Below are 22,274 nucleotides of genomic sequence, written 5' to 3'. Positions count from 1 at the left end.
TAAATGAAATCCCATAAGCATCACCATATTCCATTCCATTATGTGACAAGTCAGCTTGTTGGCAGATGTTGAAGAACACCTGCTCCAGACTGCTGCAGTCCAAGCTGTAGCTGAGATATTTTAGCTCACTCTCCTGGCCCTCTAATACGTTGCACATTTCCAGGAAACTGCAAAATAATTTTAAATTTAGATCAAGTAGAAAAAACCGGCCAAGTGCGAGTCAGACTCGCGCACTGAGGGTTCCGTACTCAGGTATTTTTTTCAACATTTTCTACAATAAATCAAAATCTATTTTACATAAAAATGATTGAATATCTGTTTTAGAATGTACAGGTAAAGCCCTTTCATATGATACCCCACTTAGTATAATTATCTTACTTTGAAAATTGAAACACATTTTAATTTTTTTAAATTATGTAACCACAAATTCGCGGTTTTCAGATTTATTCCTGTACTTATGCTATAAAACCTACCTGCCTGCCAAATTTCATAATTCTAGGTTAACGGGAAGTACACTATAGATTTTTTTGACAGACACGACGGACGAACGGACGAACGGACGGACAGACGGACGGACGGACGGACGGACGGACGGACGGACGGACAGACAGACAGACAGTGGCACGACAACTTCGCACCAGTTAACAGTGTTGGCAGTCCTAGCAACACTGTTAGTAGTGTCCATCTAGGACAAACAAAATCAGGCGAGTGAAAAAAGGCCTCACAAAATCGTGGTGTGTAAAAATCCCTATGTCCAGCAAAAATCATCCATCGGTTAGTGACGATAATGACGAACGAAACAGATCAAGAATACTTTTACAAGGAACCCGAAGCTTAATTTGCTAAAGCCCGCTGAAACAGACTAGCAAATTAAGCTTTTAGTTCCTTGTATATCATGGACTTCCGCAAAGTTACGCCTAATTCTATACAAGAATACTTTTGTCTGACTGTCTTAGATTATTAAGTAAAATCTTTTCATATAATAAATTAAAATTAAAAAAAAAACTTTGTGTACAGCGACTTGAATAAGTATGAAGAAATGATATATATGAGAAAATCCTAAGGTCCTTAATTCCAAATTAACTTACTCGTTACTAACTCCATCTGCATCATAGAACGGTAGATTAATCTCCACCTCCAGTCCATTAATATCAACCAAATTAGCATTCTTGACCACGCTTCGTGCTACTGCTAGAAGATTCTTCGTCTTCTCTTCTATCATCACTACGTCGTTTTCAGCGTCATCTTCTAGAAGATGTAGTTTCTTATCGGGATAAATCACTGTCAGTTTATACCCACTTCCTAAGGTTCGTTTGATGTCTATCGGCGATCCTGTTGTATGGATTTGTCCCTAAAAAATACGTATTTTAGTACCTAGACGCTTCCATCAGGAGGTCTATTTTTTTAGAAACCTCAAGGTCTATTTATTTTGTAATGCGTTGGTTTCATTCTTTTTGTCGTGCTTACAAAAACGATTTTTTGAAATCTGTTCTAGTGACATGTAAAAATGATATGAGTACTTTGTCAAGTTTGTAGAAATTTTCGCTGCCCAAAAGGAAATCCTAATCAATAACAATATTATAATTACACTCATTTAGAATCAAGGAACCAAAAGTTTAATTTGCTATAATCCGCCAAACCAACGAAATCTGTATGGTACGCAGCACCACACAAATTCCAACACCACTCGACGCGCGTTTCGCCCCGACACCGGAGCATCCTCAGGAGATGTAAATCAATACAATATCTAATTGTCTACAATGTCTAATTGCAAAGTGTACTTTTATATCATGGACTTCCACAAAATAACGCCTGCTTCTATAATACATTCATTTAGAATCGACACAATACTGTCTTTCTGCATCATATTGATAGGAGTGTGGACACCTATGTTCTTTGGAACTTCCATCACTATGGAACCTAGTACTAGTGGAACTAGTGGAACATTTATGTCGCTGTTTTTCAAAAGAAAGATACCAGCTTACTTTGTGCATGATAATGATTTGATCGCTCAGCAGCTCGGCCTCGTCCAGGTGATGTGTGGTGAGCAGGATCGTTCTGTTCTCGCGCAGCTTCATTATCATGGACCAGATATCCCTATACAAATGAATAAATTTATGATACACTAGCTTATGCCCGCGACTTCACCCGAGTAGACTACCTTCACTTTCAAACTCCTATTTTAACCCCTTAGAGGTTGAATTTACAAAAATCCTTTCTTAGCGTCATAATAGCTATCTGCATGCCTTCGTCCAGTAGTTTGAGCTCTGCGTTGATAGATCAGTCAGTCAGTCAGTCAGTCATAGCACTAGATTTATACCTGCCAATAGGCCGTTTCGCCATGAGGCGAACAGTGACCGGCAAACTGTTTGCTTCTAGTTTACCTCCCTATAATTTTTCAAATGATGTTGCCGTGCAGCGCGTAATGTACACATTTGCATTTTGCTTGCCAACTCATCTTCCCTCCCAAGAGTTTGCCAGATCGCCGCTAACTCGACATAGAGTTAGCGACCAGAGTCAGCCAGCGCAGCGGTCTACTGTTGCACGGCTTGGGGACTAATGGCGGCACGGCCTTAAAGAGATTGATCTTAAACTTTGAATTTTTATATTCTAGAAAATTCTTGAAAATTGGTTAAGAGGTTTAAACTTTAAAGGAATCATGTAGACCTCCTAGCAGCTGGATCTACGCCAGCGGTAGGCTCGTCCAGCGACACCAGCGACGGGCGCGCCACGAACGCCAGCGCGACGCACAGGCGCCGCCGCGTGCCGCCCGACAGCTGCGCCACCGGCACGTCGCACACGTGCCCCAGGTTGAGCACGTGGAGCATGCTGCAAATACCAAAACGTATTATTATTGGCCAGTCAGTTAGTAATGTTGTTTGCGCTGCTACCCAATCACTCAACATTTAGATTTCAACATGAGATTATTAAAAACTGCTCCCCTGGTGCGGCGGTGATCATTCAACATCAGGTAACCCGACTGTCCGCGCCACGTTAAGCGATCGTGCCAGTTTAGTATCAGTAAAAACTTTGTCTACAAAACTTCTTACCTCTTAGGGGTCCTGAACTTCCTACCTTTGGCTGACCACTATTTAGTTGAGCGTATAAGAGCGTATAAGGCAACACGTTTCCTCACTGGCATTCACTCAAAGTGCACATTTATATGTGGACAAAATATTAACACCCTCCCCATCATGTAACCGAATATGACGTGGCCTCCAGGACTTCTTACCTCTTGACCTCTTCCTGAACTTCTTCCATCGGCTGGCCACTCTTCAACTGCGCGTACAGTGCAATATGTTCCCTTGCTGTCATGTACTCGAAGAGCACATTCTTCTGTGGACACACTCCGAGGCGAGCACCCATTTCGTCATCTGATCGCACTATCACGTGCCCTTTCGTGAGCTTTAGCATGCCAGTTAGGATGTTTCTGGGCGGCAAAAAAAAAACTTTAGTTGATAGTTGCAAATACTTAAAGTAAAACCAATTACAAGTTCTGTAAATAGAGTATAGATAAACGGATAACCGAAAGCTTGCAGAAGATTTCGCAAGCTATGAATAGGTGCCCAGACTAAAAGATTCATCTTTAAAGAAGATTAATTATATCTATTGATAATGGAGGCCCAAGATAGATAAGTAAATTCTTCAACCCCAATCAAATCTGTTCAAAGAATTCTTTACATTACTGGATACCTTTTAGCAATATATAAACAAGAAATGGCCTGGCCGGTGATCAAGCGGTAACTTGTCAATATCCCACCGGTTATTAATAAGTTTCTAAACTTACATTAGTGTAGTCTTCCCAGCTCCGTTATGTCCTAAAAGCGTAGTAATTTGTCCTTTGTGTAGTTCCATAGACACATTGTCCAACGCCAGCTTCGCTCTTCGAGACCCTTCATCGTATATCTTGGTCACATTCAGAATGCTGACTCCTGCTTTCTCGCCGTTGGCTTTGCAGTTCGTTATGTTGCTTTGAGTTTTGATTCCTGCAAAAAACCAACTTAATGCAATGGAGGGTACGTAATTTTTTTCTCCGATGTTATATTTCTGTAACTATGTCATCGTTTCAACCGATTTCAGAAGGTTCTTGAGGTCTTTCTTTTCCTTTGAAAGAGAGTACCGTATCTCAATTGGTATGGATCTGATAACGATCTCCGAAGATGGGGATTGAATCTAGTTAGCCTTTGACTGCAATCTCGCCTTGTGGTAAGTGATAATGCAATTTAAGATGGAAGAGGGCTAACCTGGAAGACAGTTTTCATTAGACCCATACCACTTTGGTTTCTTCACGGAATCGTACCGGAACGCTAAATGACTTGGCGGCACGACTTTGTCGGTAGCGTGGTAGCTTGGCACGGCCGAAGCCTCCCATTAGACCAGACCAGAAATTCAGACATAAAATTCTGAACCTCTGTCGGGAATCGAAACCGGGACCTCCCACTAATAAGACCACAGCACTTACCACTGTGCCAGGGAGGCTATCAAAGATCGCTTCACTTCGCTTAAAACTACGTTGATTTTTTACCCTCTCCCCCCACCTAGGGGGGAGAGACGACATCAAAAGAGTGTGCCCATGTCCATTTTATATTACAAGCATTGCCAAATAATTACTCACCAAAGAACCTATCCAACAGTAGACCAATAATGAGGTAAAGAACACTATCCACAAGCACCATGATGCCAGCAATGGCAATGTTCATATCGCTGGTGTTGTCCGGTGCCTCCCATATTTGCGACCAACCAGCGCCAACGCCCATGGCTTCGAAGCGCGTGATGAAGAGGAATCCGTAGCAGAGTGACGAGGACATTGAAAGACTCTGGCGAAAGAAATTGAATTGTATTGAAGCAGGCGTTACTTTGCGTTTGTTTGTGCAAGTGGTTTTGGGATTTGTGTGGTGCTGCGTGGTTGTGGTGCGTATGGCTTGCTTGGTGGCTGGCTTTTCCTAGTTAGTAGTTTAGTTGTATAGTACATAATAGTTTTGTTCACAAAGTGTTGTCAGATTATGGTTAGTTGTTATCATGTCGTCTCAGTTGTTTACTGAGCTTAGCCAAGAAACTTTGGCTGTTATTTTTTTGAACTCTTGCCATAGCATGCAATGGAATCATATAGCCCGGAATAGGCCTTAACTGGTCCTCACACTTTGTCCAGAAGTATTTGTAATTTTTTACGATAGAATTAGTTTTATTTTTTACGGTTTAAGGATTTTACGATGAGCCCTGTTGCCATTTTTGGACTAGAGTTCTTTCCACGTTCATGTATCAGTAATGGTAATTTGCCAATGCCAATTTTAGACTTGCCTTTACACAAGTTTAAAAAATCTATTAAAAGTATGCTCCTGAAAAAAGCTTATTATACAATCGAAGATTATCTAAATGACAAAAAAGCTTGCATTTGACTCGCTCCAGCAATACACGGCGCTGCAATTGCAAAAGTGTACAGTAGGTATGACATATTTTTGTAAATTGAATATGTACTTGAAAAGAGCAACCGCCGAGTTTCTTGCTGGTTCTTCTCGGTAGGAACGGCATTCCGAACCAGTGGTAGATTTTTTTGACGAAAAGCACTTGTAAAAGTTTAATTGAATAAAAACATTTTAAATTTTGAATTTTTTAATGTTGACAATGATGATAAAGAAACAATTAAACTAGATACTCACGACAAATAACTTCAAGGAGCTGACGAGCACAGCCTCAAGGGACAGGATGAGCACGAAGGGCATGAAGGAGACGAGATAAGCTAACCCCGTACACACAGCCGCCGCGCTCGCCGAGCGGAACATCTTCGACATCATGTAGCTACACACAACAATTAATGTATACAACAAATATTCACCATCCAGACGTAGGGTCCAAGGTTGGCGCTATCGCCTGCCATTAGCTGGCTGACTGAATAATCGCCAGCTCTTGGGACACGGGGTCAATTTTTGGAATACAGCATTAATGATGATTACAAGCACATCAAACGCCTGCGCAAAACGTACAGTACTCCTTGGCTGAGTATTTTCGGCGCCCTAAGATTTGCAGTACACTAAGGTTTCATAGAGTTTTCTTCACTAAAATTCCTGTAGAAACCCATTGAACGCAAGGGTCTTTAAAAAAATCCAACCCTTTCTAGATTACTGCACTTTTTCATTTTAGGAGTGGAGGACAGTTTAGAATTTTCTTTAAGATTTCTTGCAACGTTTAGTCAGAATCATGCAGATTGCAGATCAAAGCGAATTAGAACTACCTTTCGTAGTAACTATTTTAAATTCTCTGGTAACTATACCATCAATCTAAAGAATGTCTAAGAAATCATTTGTTCGCCCTCACGATGAGTTTCTGAATTCAGAAGATACAATCCATATTATAAAAGCGAAAGTGTGTCTGTCTGTTTGCTAATTTTTTGACAAAATTCAGTACAAATATAGCTTGCATACCGGGTAAGAACATAAAACTACCTTTGATTCCAAACAATTAAAGCATTATCATGAGATTCCAAAAAATCTAAAACCAATAATATCAAATACTCACCAAAAACAAAGCACGGAGTATCCATAAATAAACAACAAGGTGAATATCAAGCTAGGATCACTCCTGGGCAGGATGTTGCCGAGCACCAGCACCGCAGTCATGCCCGCCACCGTCACCACCATCTCCACGAACGAGCAGATGAACCACGACAGCGTGTGGTACCTCAGCTCCACACCCATCACCGACATTAGCTATGGGAAAAAAAATCTTCTAGAGATACTGTTATAAGTCCAGTAGCGGCGAAGAGTTCGAGGCCGGGGTAGGCATTAGTTAGGTCAAAGGCCTTTTTACAGGTAGGTCAGTGATAAGTTAGCACTGAGCTGTTTCAACTAGGGTAAACAGTGCTTTTATGCCTCTATGACCTGCATGCCACTGTAATAAGTCTGACTTGTCTTACTAACCAGCATTTTCCAGAACAAATAGTTATGGATCAACAAGGGACTAAAACGAACCACTTCGTACGAGATATTTAGTAGGTTCTGGGTATGAGTGAGTTTTAATCCTGAGTGAAAAACATTTACTTATTCCCTTCAAAGAGGTATGGATTTAATAAAAACTGCTATACCCCTTCCAGGTTAGCCCGCTTCCATTTTAGACTGCATCATCACTTACCAGGTAAGATTGCAAACATCGAAGACTCTTTGATCTCAAAATGTTTTCGCGCAAGCATAAACTGATTTAAAAAGCATTCGGGTTTTGAACTTACCATAGTGTTGCCAGTTTCCTTGTCAGACACGATGAAGCGAACGGCAGATGACACCGTAAACAGAAGAGAGAAGTAGAAAGCCACTATCAGAGATTGAGACTCGTAAAGAGCTGATTGGAAACTGAAAAAAAAACTTGCGATAAGGTCACTTACTCCAGAGTAAGTATTTTAAGAGTTTTTTAATGTTTTCTAACCGTTTGTAATGAATGCATCGTATTCCTAATTGTTGAGGGTCATGACCCTTATTTATTACCTACTGATAAACTAGGTGCTACCTACTGATAAATCAAGACCTTACACTTACCGTGCTCTCCGAGGTATGGATATACCGAAACGACCAAATTCAACCCTCCAAATTTGGTCACCCTCCAGTTACTGACTTAAGACAACTTTGCGACTAATATGAACAGTAGCTGCTAAAACACATGTGCTTCAAATAAATTAGACCAAAACTTCATGTGATCTTAACCGCTTCCATCACCACATAAACTGAGATAAGATTTTAGTACTAAAAATACTACTTACAAATCCTTCGTGTAACATGGGTAAGGTATTTGCTGAGTGTAGATGGCCCAATCGTTTTGCTTCATCTCCGCTACATCTCTCTTCTGAATCTTTCTAGAGTCTTCCATCGAAATCTGGATGATGGCTTTGTCGATGATGTCCTGGATTTCTACGAAACCACGGAAGTAGCGCATGTCTTCTAAGAAACTGGATTCCGGGCCTGGGATCCATAGACTATTTAGCAAAAAAAAAATTAATATCTTATTACATTATCCACACACTCTCAAAATATGTGACCTCAATCAAGTGCCGAAGGGCAATAGAAGACAAAACACAAAAGCTCTATTACTCACTAGTTACGTAGCCTTTTCGTAGTCGGGGCGTTTTCTATATCCATTCGTATTTTGTATTCAATGTTTGCTGGGAGATTAGTTTGTTTTTCACTCATATTCAAGAATACTAGACCTGTGTGAAATACAATATTTTACTAAGGGCATTAAATTCTAAACTGGTAAGAATAGATTAGGTACTACTGCAAGCATATCTGAAAGAACTAGTTATTCAGTTGCAAACTGCGCAAAGTGCCCAAATAACTGTCAAACTCCATTTTTGTTTTAAGGTGACTTTTGTGAGCGAGAGAAATGGCACTATAAGCACTCGCTGATTGACAACGATAGTGTTATTATGGACACCGTACCTAATCGACACTTCGCCCACTTATGTAATGTAGGTAAAAGACTTGTTAATAAAGGCAAAATGTTGTAAACGAGTATTATTTAGGTAGTGGGAATCACAAAAGAATTGCAATGATTGTAAAAAGTCTGGCCATTTGGCCAAAAGTTGCAACGCAAGAATTATAAAATGCAAAGTATTACCGGCAGAGAACTCGTTGATCAGGGTCAATTGAGCAGCTTCCAGCGTCAGCTCGTGTTCATTGGGCATTGGTTTAAAGCGGTTCAGGTTGATGCAGAATAAGAGGTCCGACGCTTTCTTTAGCAATCTGCCGATTTCCTGTTGGTAAAAGGAAGTTTTCTTTTTAAATTTTGAATGAGCAATAAATTGCCATCTCAAACTGATTTTGAACAATCTAATCAAGTCTAAAATTCATTTCCATACTTCCATACTACTAATATTATAAATGCGACAGTGTGTCTGTCTCTCTGCTAGCTTTTCACAGCTTATCCGCTTAGGTACCCAATTTCAACGAAATTTTGTACAGGGATAACTTGCATCCCGAGAATTATATTATATTTTGGGCTAATTTGGGTCCACACTTGACCAGAAAGCATGGCTACTAAATTTTAACTGCGTTAGCAATTTTCGGCTCTCTTACAAAATTTGTTTGAGGTCTTTTAGGTCTGCACCACTGATGTCAATAATTTGACTCTAATACTTTATCAACCCTTACCTCAGTGTCTCCAAATTCATCGAAAACTCCATTAATATCTACACTCGGAACCTCCACGTCTCCTAACAAAGTTTTCCGTATCGCACTATACTGTGGTGCTGCGATAAGATTCTGCAGTGCGGAGAGACCTTCCCGATGCTCGACTAGTCTGTCCACAGAGGAAAACGAATTGGCGAAAGAGTGGACGAGGTTCGCGAGCTTCACCATGGGAGCGAAGGTAGAATTTGCCTGGAAGTGTACAAAAGAGCCAATTAATCTATAGGACATAATTATCTTATTTTCTAAAGCCAGGAGCAACATGTGTTACATTGGAATCAAAAGGGAATTCCAAACGCGTTATCGGCTCGCGTTTTTCCTTCTGATTTTTCCAAGCCAAACGATAAAGCATAGAAACAGCATTTCTAGCTATTGCCATTCTAGCTTGAGTAAAATCTCCGGCGAGGAGAGGCAATGCGCGCAAAATAGACGGAAAAGTTTAAGTGCGGAAACCAGCCAAGAAAGAAGAAGGAGAGATATAGAAGAAAAAAAAATTAATAAAGTAAAACAAAAATTGTGCAGATTTTTACTTTTTAAAAGTCTATTTTAGTAACCCTGACCCAAAAAGAGGAGTGTAATAAGTTTGACTTGTGTATCTGTCTGTGGCATCGTAGCTCCTAAACTAATGAACCGATTTTAATTTAGTTTTTTTTGTTTGAAAGTTGGCTTGTTCGAGAGTGTTCTTAGCTATAATCCAAGAAAATCGGTTCGGGAGATGAAAGTTATCAGATCTTTTCTAGTTACTGTAACCTTCACTTGTCGGGGGTGTTATAAATTTTTAATTTACACTTGTTTATATATGTAATCATTTTACATATAAGCTTACCTTTTCTATAATTTTCTGCACAGCCACATTGGGAGGCGTGTAGAGGATCTTCCCCACAATCAGTGGCTTGACGAAGCTCCACACTATTTTGCCTCCCTCTATGCTGATGATATCCTTGTATAATGATCGGCAGAAATCAGCTGCAAAAATAATGAGAGGTTAAAAGGAGTCTTTTTTTGAACATCTGATGATTATTATCAAATAATTTGACTTCTTTCACTTGATAGAAACTTGAGCTTTGTTTCTTCTTTTATTTTTTTCGTGGCCCATTGTGCCAGATCCTTTTTTTCCACGCACATGCAAACTGTGGAATCAACTCCCATCTGCGGTGTTTCCACTAGGCAAATGTTCATGGGCGACGGTAATCACTTAACATCAGGTGACCTACCTGTTCGTTTGCTCGCTATTTTATTTTAGAAGAATCTGTGGGACTTTTGTTCTAACTATAACTATATTTTTCTGGGTTGTAGGACTCGTAGGTACATGTAATAGCCTAGCGCGGGTGTCAGCGGTAGCAGGGCGCGGGGCAGGAGGGGCCCTGATATGCGCTCGAGCGTATCGGGTGATGAAACCCCAGTCGAGACCGCTAGGCGAACGGATGTATACGTGTGTGTGTCATGCCTTCGGGTTTTACCGCGTTTTTCTGTGCCCTATGTGTTTTTAGTGATTATACTCGTTATCTCACCCGACTCTTTTCTTTACTCACAACCCACCCTGCCACACTGGCTGCCCAACGTGATTAAGGGTTTTAAGGGTTTCATAAACGGTTATTCGCGTTTAATAAAAAAAACTAACAGTGTTGAGAAATGTAACAATAAAAACGTATAATACATACTAGGCAACGCATCCAGCTGCGCTTGATCAGGCCCCGAAGACAAGTCCTCTTGCTTGATGACAGTCTTGTAGAGGCGGTTTAAGTTCGAGTAGAACGGCTTGCCGCACAGCATGTTACCAGCGTCCGCCATGAAACTTGATGCTGCAACAACATTACCCTTTTTCATTCTCATAAATAAGTGAAAAACTTTACTTTTGATAAAAAAATGTTTAAGTAAGTATAGTTTTACTGTAGTGAAAAATACTTACAAAAAATAGCAGTACAGAAAAAGCATAACGAACTATGGCAGAGTTATGTCTTATGCTTCTCTCCAGACTCGGTTTAAGAATTATTCGGAACTAGAGGATGCCCACGACTTCGTCCGCGTGAATTTAGGTTTTTAAAGATCCCGTGCGAACTGTTTGATTTACCGGGATAAAGCCTATGTCCGTCTCCGGGATATAAGCTAACTCTGTACCAAATTTCGTCAGAATCGGTTAAACTGTTGGGCCGTGAAAAGGTAGCAGACAGACAGACAGACACACTTTCGCATTTATAATATTAGTATGGATTAGAAATTATTTCTCAAATTAGCCAACCGCTTCACCTGAAATTGACATGAAGATACGAAGAGAAGAAGTGTGTTTCTGAAAAATGAGAACTTACAAGTCAACATGTCCCCAAATGACGAGCTGTTCCTCAAGTTCAACAAAAGTGGCTCATTGGCCAAGCTCTCAGAAACGTTGCCAAGCTTATCTTGCAGTGATGGCAGGAGGGAAGCCATTTGTCCAAATCCGGATAAAACCGTGTCTCCTGCTTCTTGCGTCAAGTTTGAAGCCGCGAACAATTTTGTCAAGAGGATAGATTTTATCTGTAAAGAATAAATTTTGGAAAAAAGCTTTTAGCCTACAAAATAGACCTTGTCAGCGCAGGATGCCCAAGAAAGGGCAAAGTGGGCAAGAGTACCTATGCTGGGAAACAGACCGAACCTAAGGGGATAGCGTTAAGTCTAAGGTTGAAATCTATAGAGCGCACTTTGACTTTGCTTAGACTTAAGTTTCAGTTAAAACGAGACCGATTTATGCCAGCCATATAACGCTATCTCGTTTTAACAGTGTCTTAAGTCTGAGCAAAGTTAAAGTGCGCTTCATAGATCTCAGCCTAAGAAGAACAAGGAATCTTAGGCTTAGTAGTAGGGTCCAGTACACTTCGGACAGGGAAAGCTAAAAACAGGTTTAAGTCGAAGGATTTAATATTTCATGTGTTAAACTAATTGCCGACTAGATGGCGCTGACTGCAATCTAATCACGCGCGTAACAATTAGGCATCCGGAGAGCTTAAACAAGATTTTGTTCTTTGCACACTAGAATTGACAGTATCGAGCAATAATTTTTGTAGACACACATATCGGGGATATAAGTGTCATTATATAAAAAACCGGCCAAGTGCGAGTCAGACTCGCGCACTGAGGGTTCCGTACTCGGGTATTTTTTCCAACATTTTGCACGATAAATCAAAAACTATTATGCATAAAAATAAATAAAAATCTGTTTTAAAATGTACAGGTAAAGCTCTCTCATATAACATCCCACTTGGTATAGTTATCTATATATATACTAATAAATAAAATTGGAGTGTCTGTCTGTAATTTCGAAATAACTACCTCATATTAAGCTCATATGGTTATTTGAACGATACCAACACTAAATCACACGTTTTTAAAATTTTTGTCTGTCTGTCTGTCTGTCTGTCTGTCTGTCTGTTTGAAAAGGCTAATCTTGGGAACGGCTGAACCGATTTTGACGGGATTTTCACAGACAAGTAGAGGATTGACCAGGGCGTAACATAGGCTACTTTTTTAACCGACTTTCAAAAAGGGAGTTGTGTTTTTCTACCTATGTACACCGAAATCTCCGAGATTTCTGAACCGATTTGCGTCATTTCTTTTTTAATCGATAGAGGAACTTTGCGACATTGTTTCATAAAAAATTTGGAGTCCAACTCCTCAATCCTGATGCTGCAGGGAATCTGACCAATCCACGCGGGCGAAGCTGCGGGCATCAGCTAGTCTTACTTTAAAAATTGAAACACATTTTAATTATTTTTTTAGGATGTAACCACAAATTCACTGTTTTCGGATTTATTTCTTTACTTGTGCTATAAGACTACCAATCTGCCAAATTTCATGATCAGGGGGCACGGCAGTGCCCCCGCCAAGACGAGCCAAACGGCGGCCGGGGCGCTACGTACCTTTTTCTCGAAGTGTTTCGCCGTATTTTCGACCCGTCATAACTTCGGTCTGGATGACGCTAGAAAGCTGAAATTTTCAGTATAAGGTGTCCTCAGCAAATTTACCAAATATACTAAGTATCAAATATCTAGCTTTTATGGTTACAGATTTATTGATACCTAAAATACGCCGTTTTCGTCCCTCACTGATGATCATCACAATTCATAGTCTGTAATTCTAGGGTACTTCCCGAAGTCCTAGAAAGCTGAAATTTGGTATGTAGACTAGAAATGGCATACAAACTACAGGAAAATTGAGAAATTGGAATTTCCCCCCCTCTACGCCTCTTATGAGAAAAGCAAATCTGTAAATTCTGTCGCTAGAATGCTGATATTTTCAGGATAAGATGTCCTTGGCAGATTGATTAAACGCATTGAGTATCAATTGTCTAGCTTTTATAGTTTCAGATTTATTGACAGTCAAACTTCTAGTCTGTAATTCTAGGGCACTTCCCGAAGTCCTAGAAGACTGAAATTTGGTATGTAGACTAGAAATTGCATACAAACTACAGGAAAATAAAGACTTTGGAAATTCCCCCCCTCTACGCCTCTTATGAGAAAAGCAAATCTGTAAATTCTGTTGCTAGAATGCTGATATTTTCAGGATAAGATGTCCTTGGCAGATTGATTAAACGCATTGAGTATCAATTGTCTAGCTTTTATAGTTTCAGATTTATTGACAGTCAAACTTCTAGTCTGTAATTCTAGGGCACTTCCCGAAGTCCTAGAAGACTGAAATTTGGTATGTAGACTAGAAATTGCATACAAACTACAGGAAAATTGAGAAATTGGAATTTCCCCCCCTCTACGCCTCTTATGAGAAAAGCAAATCTGTAAATTCTGTCGCTAGAATGCTGATATTTTCAGGATAAGATGTCCTTGGCAGATTCATTAAACGCATTGAGTATCAATTGTCTAGCTTTTATAGTTTCAGATTTATTGACAGTCAAACTTCTAGTCTGTAATTCTAGGGCACTTCCCGAAGTCCTAGAAGACTGAAATTTGGTAAGTAGACTAGAAATTGCATACAAACTACAGGAAAATTAAGAAATTGGAAATTTCCCCTCTCTACGACTCTACCGCTAGAATGCTGATATTTTCAGGATAAGATGTCCTTGGCAGATTCATTAAACGTACTGAGTATCAATTGTCTAGCTTTTATAGTTTCAGATTTATCGACATTCAAAACCTGTAGTCACAAATTCTAAAATACTTTCTGAAGTCCTAGAAGACTGATATTTGGCATTAAGTAGGGATTTCAAGAATTATGAACAACAGATAAATTAAGAAATCGGGTCCCCCTTCATCCCCTCGTATATGAGATGCATATCTGTAAAATCTGTTGCTAGAATACTAAAGTTTACAGGATAAGATGTCCGTGGCAGATTTATCAAACGTACCAAGTATCTGTGTTTCCTGAAGTCCTAAAAGACTGAAATTTGGTATATCTGCTTCAAAATTGAGTTGCAAGATTCCACCCGAACAAACATACTTACATACGAGTACATTGCAAGTTGAATAAAAGCTTTAAAAAAAAGAGGTAACGATAGAGAGTGGGCCATGAAAATGATGTACCTACAAGAAATAGATCCAAAAAAAATTTAGGGCACCTGCCAAAAAGAAATGAAATCCCACCAAAAACATTTCATGTAAAAAGTTAGCCAAGACTCACAAGTTCATAATGTTTTCACTGTTAAAAAGTTATGAGATCTCTAGTAGAGCCAAGCCCCTAAGCTGAGCTTAGATTTGTGCTGGCCATGGGACCTATCCCAAGTCCAAAGTAATATAGCTCTTAAATGTTCTTGACTATATCACATTTATAACAATAAATAACAAATCACTCTACTTACAAGCTCTGATTCTACAAACCCTATATCTTGGTAAAAAAAGTACGGCTTGGCCGTTTAATGTTTGTAAAACTATTACATGACATAACATATTATACGTTAAAAGTTGTATATTATATTATATTGTATATTATTAATAATTATTATATTATATTATAGTTGTAAAGTATATTATAACCCAGGACACATGAAACGGGCCACGGACAAGAGAAAGAAGAAGAAGAATCATAAATCTAGCGCATAAATGAGAAGACTCCTGTGATAGGGGAGCGGTGTGGGAGGGGTGTGATGACGTGACGCGAGAGCTCAGTGATTCGTCATCACGACATGTGACATTCGTCATGCGACAACTATCACCTTCATGCATCACCCCACTACCGCAGGAACCTCCTCAATTATGCTTTAATATTTAATTCATAAAAATCCGAAGTATATAAATAAATCGGCAGGTCTAAAAGTAGATAAAATCTTCTCGAATGTGTCCTGAGAAATAATTCGGTATCACTTTTAAACATGTTTGTCTTAGCACATACCTCACTAACAGCCATGTCCCAATGGAAGTCGTTCTTGAGAGTGCCATACGTTTCCTCTAACGACAGATGATCGATGTTGCACAACAGATTATCGTATTCTTGCTTCTTGTATAACTGTAGGTTGATCTGCTTGAACCAACTTGTGAATTCGGAGCAGAGGGTGCATTGGCTAAAAGAAAATATAATGCTGATTTGAAGAAACTAACATGAATTGAAAAATTCATGTTAGTTTCTTCAAATCATTGAACAAAACCATTGAACTTAACAAGTGAGTTTTATTAAAAAAAAAAATCAGTTCCAACATCCATAAAATAAGAGGGTAAAGTAATCAACATAGTTAAGACGTTTAACAAGCTGAAGCAAGCGCAGTGTGGGACGACCGCTAGTCCGCCTGACCCTAAAAAGGTGACGAATGAGAAAGGTGCAAGGTATATGGTAGCTTGCTGTCCAAAAGATCTGTGTATAAGCAAAAGACGATAAACGCTGGAGGATAGATTAATCTACGATGAATAATATATCGAACCCGACCTTAAAAATGTAGGAAATCTAATATAGTATTTAAATTAAAAAATCTTACCTGTTATTAAGGTACAAGGTGCCAGCGTCAACAACATTGCTCAGAACACCAAACGATATCTTTATCAATGATTCCTTCGACAATATATCTACTGCCACTTCTCTAAACCTTTCTAGTCTTTCTTTAGTCACCCATGCTGGTCTTTGTGGTGTTTTTGGACCATTTTTAATGTCTTCAAGTCTAGCTTCAGTGTTTGCAAGGTCTTTGTATAAAGCGTCATAGTCAACTTCTTTGGACATATCTAAACCATGGGCGTAGCCCTGAAACATGTTTTAATGGTAACTTACTTAAAAATATAGTTAATATAGTTGACACATCTGATTAGAAATCTGCCACAAATCTAGTTTTAGTAGTTAAAGGAATTCATAATCAATTCAAATTCTTTGTTGCAAACTTGGGTTACATATCAAAGGAGTAAGGTGTTACGAAAAAATGTCAGCGAATTTCTATTAAAAATTAAAGTGTGGTTAGGCTTTCTTTGTTTCTTTAAATACTTTAATGGTAAAATATGGAAATTGGTTTATACACATATCGTACAGATACATTTGCTTGATGGCAACTATGCACTAAGATGTGCACTGTGCAGTGTTGCAAGAGCGCCTACTAGGTTAATGGACGATCTCAAGCAAGTAGCTGGAGGCAGCTGGACCGCGTTCATGGAGATCCGGAGATCCTTGCGAGATACCTTCGTTCAGCAGCGGATATCTATCGGAAGAGTTAGCATTAACAACATAACTCAAAGTAGTAATGGGTTTCTGCTTTTACCTGGGAAGCGAAGAGCATTGGCGGTAGTTCTCTATAAAGCACAGCAGGCTCGGTATCGCATATCTGCCGATGCATGGTCGTCAGCAAACCAGTGCTGTCAGGCACGTAGTCTGATATAGTGATGTTTGGCTGGCAGAATGTTTCTGTGCTGTTGGTGTTTGTGTCTCGGATCAGCCGCACTAGCTGAGAAAACACGTAATGACACATAATTACATTACTATTGACTGACTAGCTGATGCCCGCGATTTCGTCCGCGTGTATTTAGGTTTTTTGAAACCCCGTGGGAACTCTTTGATTTTCCGAGATAAAAAGTAGCCTGTGTGCTAATTCAGGATATTAATCATCTTCACCTTTATAATATTAGTTTGATACCACTAACCATTTGTATGATGTCATTTCATCGAAACTGGTAACAGATTTTTCGGCTACTTACGATTCTCGGATTGAGTTGAAATTCTACAGACACGTTTGATTTGGGTGACAATGTAGTGGCTGTATCTACTAAAAGGGACCACTCGGGAGGTATTGAGTTATCAATACTTCCTAAGACTAGATAAAATGAGCTATCTGGAGACGCTCAATGGAACCATAATCATAGATTTCGTAGATATAGCATTTTTGATAGATATTGCTGTAAATACCAGAAGGTCTTCAAACGAGGGATTAAAAAACACCAAATTGAAATGATGCTGTATATAGCTCTGTTGCTTCTGTTTTTTATTTGATGTCAATATTTTATAGATACTCACATGTATTCTATCCAAATGCGTAAATATATCCTCTGTAATATCAAATCCCTTCTCAAGAGTATCGAAGAAAATGTTAGTATTAGGACCATTATACAGTTCTCTCAGTTCTTTCCACCAATCACCACTCGATAGGAAGCTGATCAATATGTTATAGTGTTGCAAGTTACTTTGAAGGTATTTAAGGTAAATTGGGATTCCAAGATCGTAGGCGTATTTCACAGATGTTTTGAGGGCGTCTACTAGTTGATTCCTAAAAAGACGCACAGTAAGCAAAATCCGTTAAAAATCTATATTATTAGGGTTCCGTACCTCAAAAGGAAAAAGGGAACCCTTATAGCATCACTTTGTTGTCTGTCTGTCCGTCCGTCCGTCCGTCGTGTCTGTCAAGAAACCTATAGGGTGTTCCCGTTGACCTAGAATCATGAAATTTGGTAGGTAGGTAGGTCTTATAGCACAAGTACAGTACAGTACTGAAAACCGAATTTGTGGTTTAATTTAAAAAAATATATTTTTTTTTAATTTATTTAAAAAAAATTAAAATGAGCATTTAAAAATAAATTATTGAGGGATTTGATAATAATTCCTTTATCACTCGTACATGCGATACATGCAATATTTTCAATTTGTAAACACTCTCGCACCATTGACTATAAATAGCAGTTTTTGTGAAAGTTCCAATAATCAAGTAGGTACAGGTCTTAATGCAGGGGTTGATGATGTTTAGATGAAATAATTCTAAGTTTAATGCAATCGTTTTTGGTAGAAGTAATATTAAACGGTTACCTTTTATTGAGAAATGCAAATATATCAGAAGCATCTTCAGATACGTTTCCGATTGTATTTACAACATTTATTAAGCTTCCTCTCGCAGTTTCAAAATCATTATTTAAAATATTTTGTATGGCACCGTATATTAGCTCGTAATTCTTGGCACATATCTGAGCCTTAACTCTATCTGATTCAACGAGAATATTTTTTGAATTGTCTTTACTTTTAAGCCGATTACAAAAATCTGTTAGTGCATTACTTATTTTGTAATCATCAATGTTAGTCCATAACACATCTGTAATAATATCGAAATGTAATGCAATCGCTTCTGATGGTCTTCTTATGAATATTTTCTGAATTATTGCCAGTTCCGACTCCAAATTTTTTACTTCTTCCTCAGGGACATTATTAATGAGATCAGTTATTTTTAAATTATCAAGAGCTGTGACTAGTTTATTGATAATTGCAACAACTCTAGTAAAATAAATGGAAACTGCAAACTTTTTCTTATTCACTTCATTGAAAGCTCTATATGAAGGTTCTGTGTCATTAATTTCATAGGATACAATAATATCTACTGCACGTTTCAGCTTTTCTATCAACGTGTCTAGTTTTATTTCGTTTTCCATGCTTTTGTTGGATAAACTATCTAATAGAGCAGCAAGGTTAGTTCCTGTTGTGTAGAATTTTTCATAGGTGCTGGTTAAATTCGATACTTCCATTGTGAAAAAGAAATATTGCTGCAATAAAGATTTTGGTTTTCATATTAAGAGTTTGGCTTTTATTTTTTTCTTTAATTTATAAAGTGAATAGTCCACTAAATGGACGGATGACATGGAAGAAGTGGCATGTGGAAGTCTCGACAAAGAGTCCAGCAGTGGACGTCAGTGATGACGATGATGGTGATGATGATAAAGTGAATTAGTTATGATCTATAGATAAAATATAAACACAGCAAAATTTGAAGCAAAAAATGTATGGAAAGACTTACGGGCTTAGTAAATATATCAATAAGTTTGTTATCCCCTCTAGGCATAGAAATCCAATGCAGAAATGATGGACAGACGAATGTTTGTACATGAGCAAGCATGGCGGCGTCGATTGGGCTGTCAGGACCAGGGTTCAGTGCCTGGAATACTTCGGCACAGTCCCAGAAATGGGTTTGCGATGCGCGTTGAACCTGTAAAAAATGTTAAAAATCAAAGATTAACTCCTTTGGGCTTCGCCGCAGTCAAGTAATAATGGCGATTAACACGCAGTTATACTTTAGTTTACTTAAACGGTAAACAAATTTCGCCTTTTAGTGCGCGCCTTTCGCTGAAATTCGTAGGCGCACTAGACGAGGCTCATATACGTACGACTTTGTTACCGCAAATTAACAATGAAATCATGATACAAGTGAAAAACCTAACTCAGACGGTCTAAACCGTCAGGCAAATCACGTCCCTTACGCCTTTCTCGTAGAAGGTTTCTGCGTTTTGTGTATCTTTTAAGCGAACTAAGGAAATATGATAAATTATGCTCCAGTATTCAGTTCTTTTTTTTTTTTTTTTAATTACCCGTTTCATGAATCCTAGGTCCATATAAGAATTAACTAGAACTGCAATAAACTCCGGCATCTTATCATACAGCATGTAAAGCCCGGTGTCTCTAGTGAAACCTAGCGCTTCCAAAACTGTTGAATTTGGTTCTGAAACAATATTAAAGAGGTTACAAACAAAAAATGCTTCCGAAATTGTGATCAAAAGTAAAACAACAAATTAATTTGCTAAATAACAAAAAACAATTTTTTTATGACTTGTATTACTTATTAATTTGTTATTGTTATTAATGTCATAAATTTTGTTATGTGTGTCTAATAAACAAAATAAAAATAATATAAAACAGAAATTAATACTTTTCCCAGATCGTTTGTTTTTTGAATATTGCCCATGTTTCGAATGGTATTTGACAACTGGGCTGTTTCAATTGCATGAATCGTGGTCACGACAAAGTTATGTCCATTTTATCGTGACTAACACTATCAGAATTTTAAGTAGAATAGAAACTTTTACAATCCTATAATCAATTTTAACTGAATTTCAAAAAGAGGACCTCTTCGCTGCGTATTCAAAACTGGTTTTTGTTGTTTTTTATTAATGACAGGTTAGCTATTTAGCTACGTTACCTAAGGGGATGTAAGTAGGAAGTACGACGGTAAATGACGATGCAGTCTATGATAATCGGTCTAATTTGACAATTAGTATGGCACGTTTTTTCTGGTAGGGTGGTAACTAACCTCAAACAATCAGGCATACATTGATAAATAATAATATGAATATTAGCCGTATCTTAATTACAATTATATATAAAATAATTACAATTATATATAAAATCTCACCATTACTCTCTTTGAAGTAAGTGTACAGATCTTCAGTGATATTCCCAAATGTGGTAGAAATATACATCAAAGTATGCTTCCAGGTAGCTCTACTGAGAGTCCTGCAGTCATCGTCGATATATCCAGAACTGCAATTGAGGTAGTCCTTCCAGAGCATGTTCAAAGGAACATTATCTTGAATTGATGATGTGTTGACTGCGTTTAGTACTGAATCCACTTTAGACAAGAATTTTCTGAAAGAAAAATACCTTGAGAAATGAGAATATTCTTGTTATTTAATATTTTACACGTGCAAGAAGTGCGTACGTTTCGTAAAATTACGTAAATGATCATGCTCCTCTGTTAACGGTAAGCGCAATTAATTTGGGATCATTTGGTTACAAATTGCGACCAGGAACATCTGGTCACAATTGTTCATAAGAATAATTTTCTAATTCACTCATTTACAATGCATGAAGGTATATTTATGTTTATTTTTTTGTATATCTAAAAAACATTTTTGTAAAATTGGCAAACTTACCTTAAAATTTCATCTTTTTCAGGATTATCGAAAGCATTTATAGAGTATTGTAGAGCTGATACCAGTGTCACATGCCCATCAGTTCTATTATCGAACGTACTTTGGAAAATCTCTTTTATCGTATCCAAGTCCTTTATTAGAGAATCGAAGGTTGCAGAGAATTTCAGAAATATGCTATCAGGATACACTGTGGTATTCCATGATTGGGTTTTCTGAAAATAAATTTTTGATTTCAATCTGCTCAGTACTATTGCTTTAAAGTAAAAGCGACGACAAAACAGAGACTTAGGTGGAAATATTACTTACAAAAACTGTAGCATTTCTTATTGCCAAATAATCAATCCATTCTTGTTGAAGGTCTGAATCGAGGCACATTATGGTCTCGAGAGATTTGAGAGCAATCTGTGATTCCTCACTAAGTTGCAAGAACTGAGTGAGACTACCAGAACAAGGCCAAGATGGATCGGCGTTCATTAAAGAGATTATCGGGACAATCTGAGAATAAAGAGAAAAGGAAAAATTAAAATTAAAAAATTGACACATGATTTAAGAAGCACGCGAAGCTGTAAAATTTACGCAGACGTTGCTATAGATATGTTATGGTCCTATAGATCAAGTTTATCACATAAATAGTGAATCAAAAAAGAATACTGTAGATGAAAACAGGCGCACAGGCATTCAAGGTTATTCGAGGTCTTGTTCATGTATCTTTTCATTTGTCAGAAGAATTCTAATAGATACTAATAGATACTTATAAAGAAAATAAAAAATAAGTGAAGACAACACTGAAAAATGCATGACTTTATATGACACAAAATCTAAGTACTTACATCTGTATTATCAGCAAATATCACATCCACTGAGTCCTTAAGAAAATATGGTATGTTAGGAAGCAAATTTCTTAAAGCAGTCGCGGTAGTTGGAGGCACTGATGATGCAGTTGTTGTATTTCTTGTAATACCTAAAATAGGATACTTTACATTAACTACTAGTAATTGTATTTAGTTTAAAAATTGTTTAGCTTTAAGTTTTTAAGATT

The 22,274-nt window shown here is 38.1% G+C and overlaps 1 protein-coding gene across 1 annotated transcript in view; it reads right to left on the bottom strand.

Annotated features, from left to right (window-relative positions):
• LOC123876519 (phospholipid-transporting ATPase ABCA1) overlaps positions 1 to 22,274 on the bottom strand; it is an 89,768-nt gene that overhangs the window by 18,555 nt on the left and 48,939 nt on the right. The window contains exons 17-44 of the mRNA XM_045922827.1: positions 22,066 to 22,196; positions 21,542 to 21,730; positions 21,236 to 21,447; positions 20,716 to 20,948; positions 19,895 to 20,025; positions 19,327 to 19,515; positions 18,351 to 19,075; positions 17,568 to 17,817; positions 16,819 to 17,001; positions 16,054 to 16,313; positions 15,477 to 15,645; positions 11,474 to 11,678; positions 10,829 to 10,969; positions 9,994 to 10,133; positions 9,132 to 9,359; positions 8,599 to 8,734; positions 8,077 to 8,188; positions 7,745 to 7,957; positions 7,220 to 7,340; positions 6,514 to 6,704; positions 5,658 to 5,796; positions 4,616 to 4,817; positions 3,788 to 3,986; positions 3,233 to 3,430; positions 2,668 to 2,829; positions 1,986 to 2,097; positions 1,089 to 1,351; positions 25 to 167 (exon numbers count right to left, since the gene is read on the bottom strand). Coding sequence (XP_045778783.1) covers positions 25 to 167; positions 1,089 to 1,351; positions 1,986 to 2,097; positions 2,668 to 2,829; positions 3,233 to 3,430; positions 3,788 to 3,986; positions 4,616 to 4,817; positions 5,658 to 5,796; positions 6,514 to 6,704; positions 7,220 to 7,340; positions 7,745 to 7,957; positions 8,077 to 8,188; positions 8,599 to 8,734; positions 9,132 to 9,359; positions 9,994 to 10,133; positions 10,829 to 10,969; positions 11,474 to 11,678; positions 15,477 to 15,645; positions 16,054 to 16,313; positions 16,819 to 17,001; positions 17,568 to 17,817; positions 18,351 to 19,075; positions 19,327 to 19,515; positions 19,895 to 20,025; positions 20,716 to 20,948; positions 21,236 to 21,447; positions 21,542 to 21,730; positions 22,066 to 22,196 — 5,577 coding nt within the window. The remainder of the gene's footprint in view (positions 1 to 24; positions 168 to 1,088; positions 1,352 to 1,985; positions 2,098 to 2,667; positions 2,830 to 3,232; positions 3,431 to 3,787; positions 3,987 to 4,615; positions 4,818 to 5,657; positions 5,797 to 6,513; positions 6,705 to 7,219; positions 7,341 to 7,744; positions 7,958 to 8,076; positions 8,189 to 8,598; positions 8,735 to 9,131; positions 9,360 to 9,993; positions 10,134 to 10,828; positions 10,970 to 11,473; positions 11,679 to 15,476; positions 15,646 to 16,053; positions 16,314 to 16,818; positions 17,002 to 17,567; positions 17,818 to 18,350; positions 19,076 to 19,326; positions 19,516 to 19,894; positions 20,026 to 20,715; positions 20,949 to 21,235; positions 21,448 to 21,541; positions 21,731 to 22,065; positions 22,197 to 22,274) is intronic.

This window comes from Maniola jurtina, chromosome 21 (assembly GCF_905333055.1).
Source record: "Maniola jurtina chromosome 21, ilManJurt1.1, whole genome shotgun sequence".
NCBI classification, from domain to species: domain Eukaryota; kingdom Metazoa; phylum Arthropoda; class Insecta; order Lepidoptera; family Nymphalidae; genus Maniola; species Maniola jurtina.
This window is presented reverse-complemented; position numbering and strand designations above follow the sequence as displayed.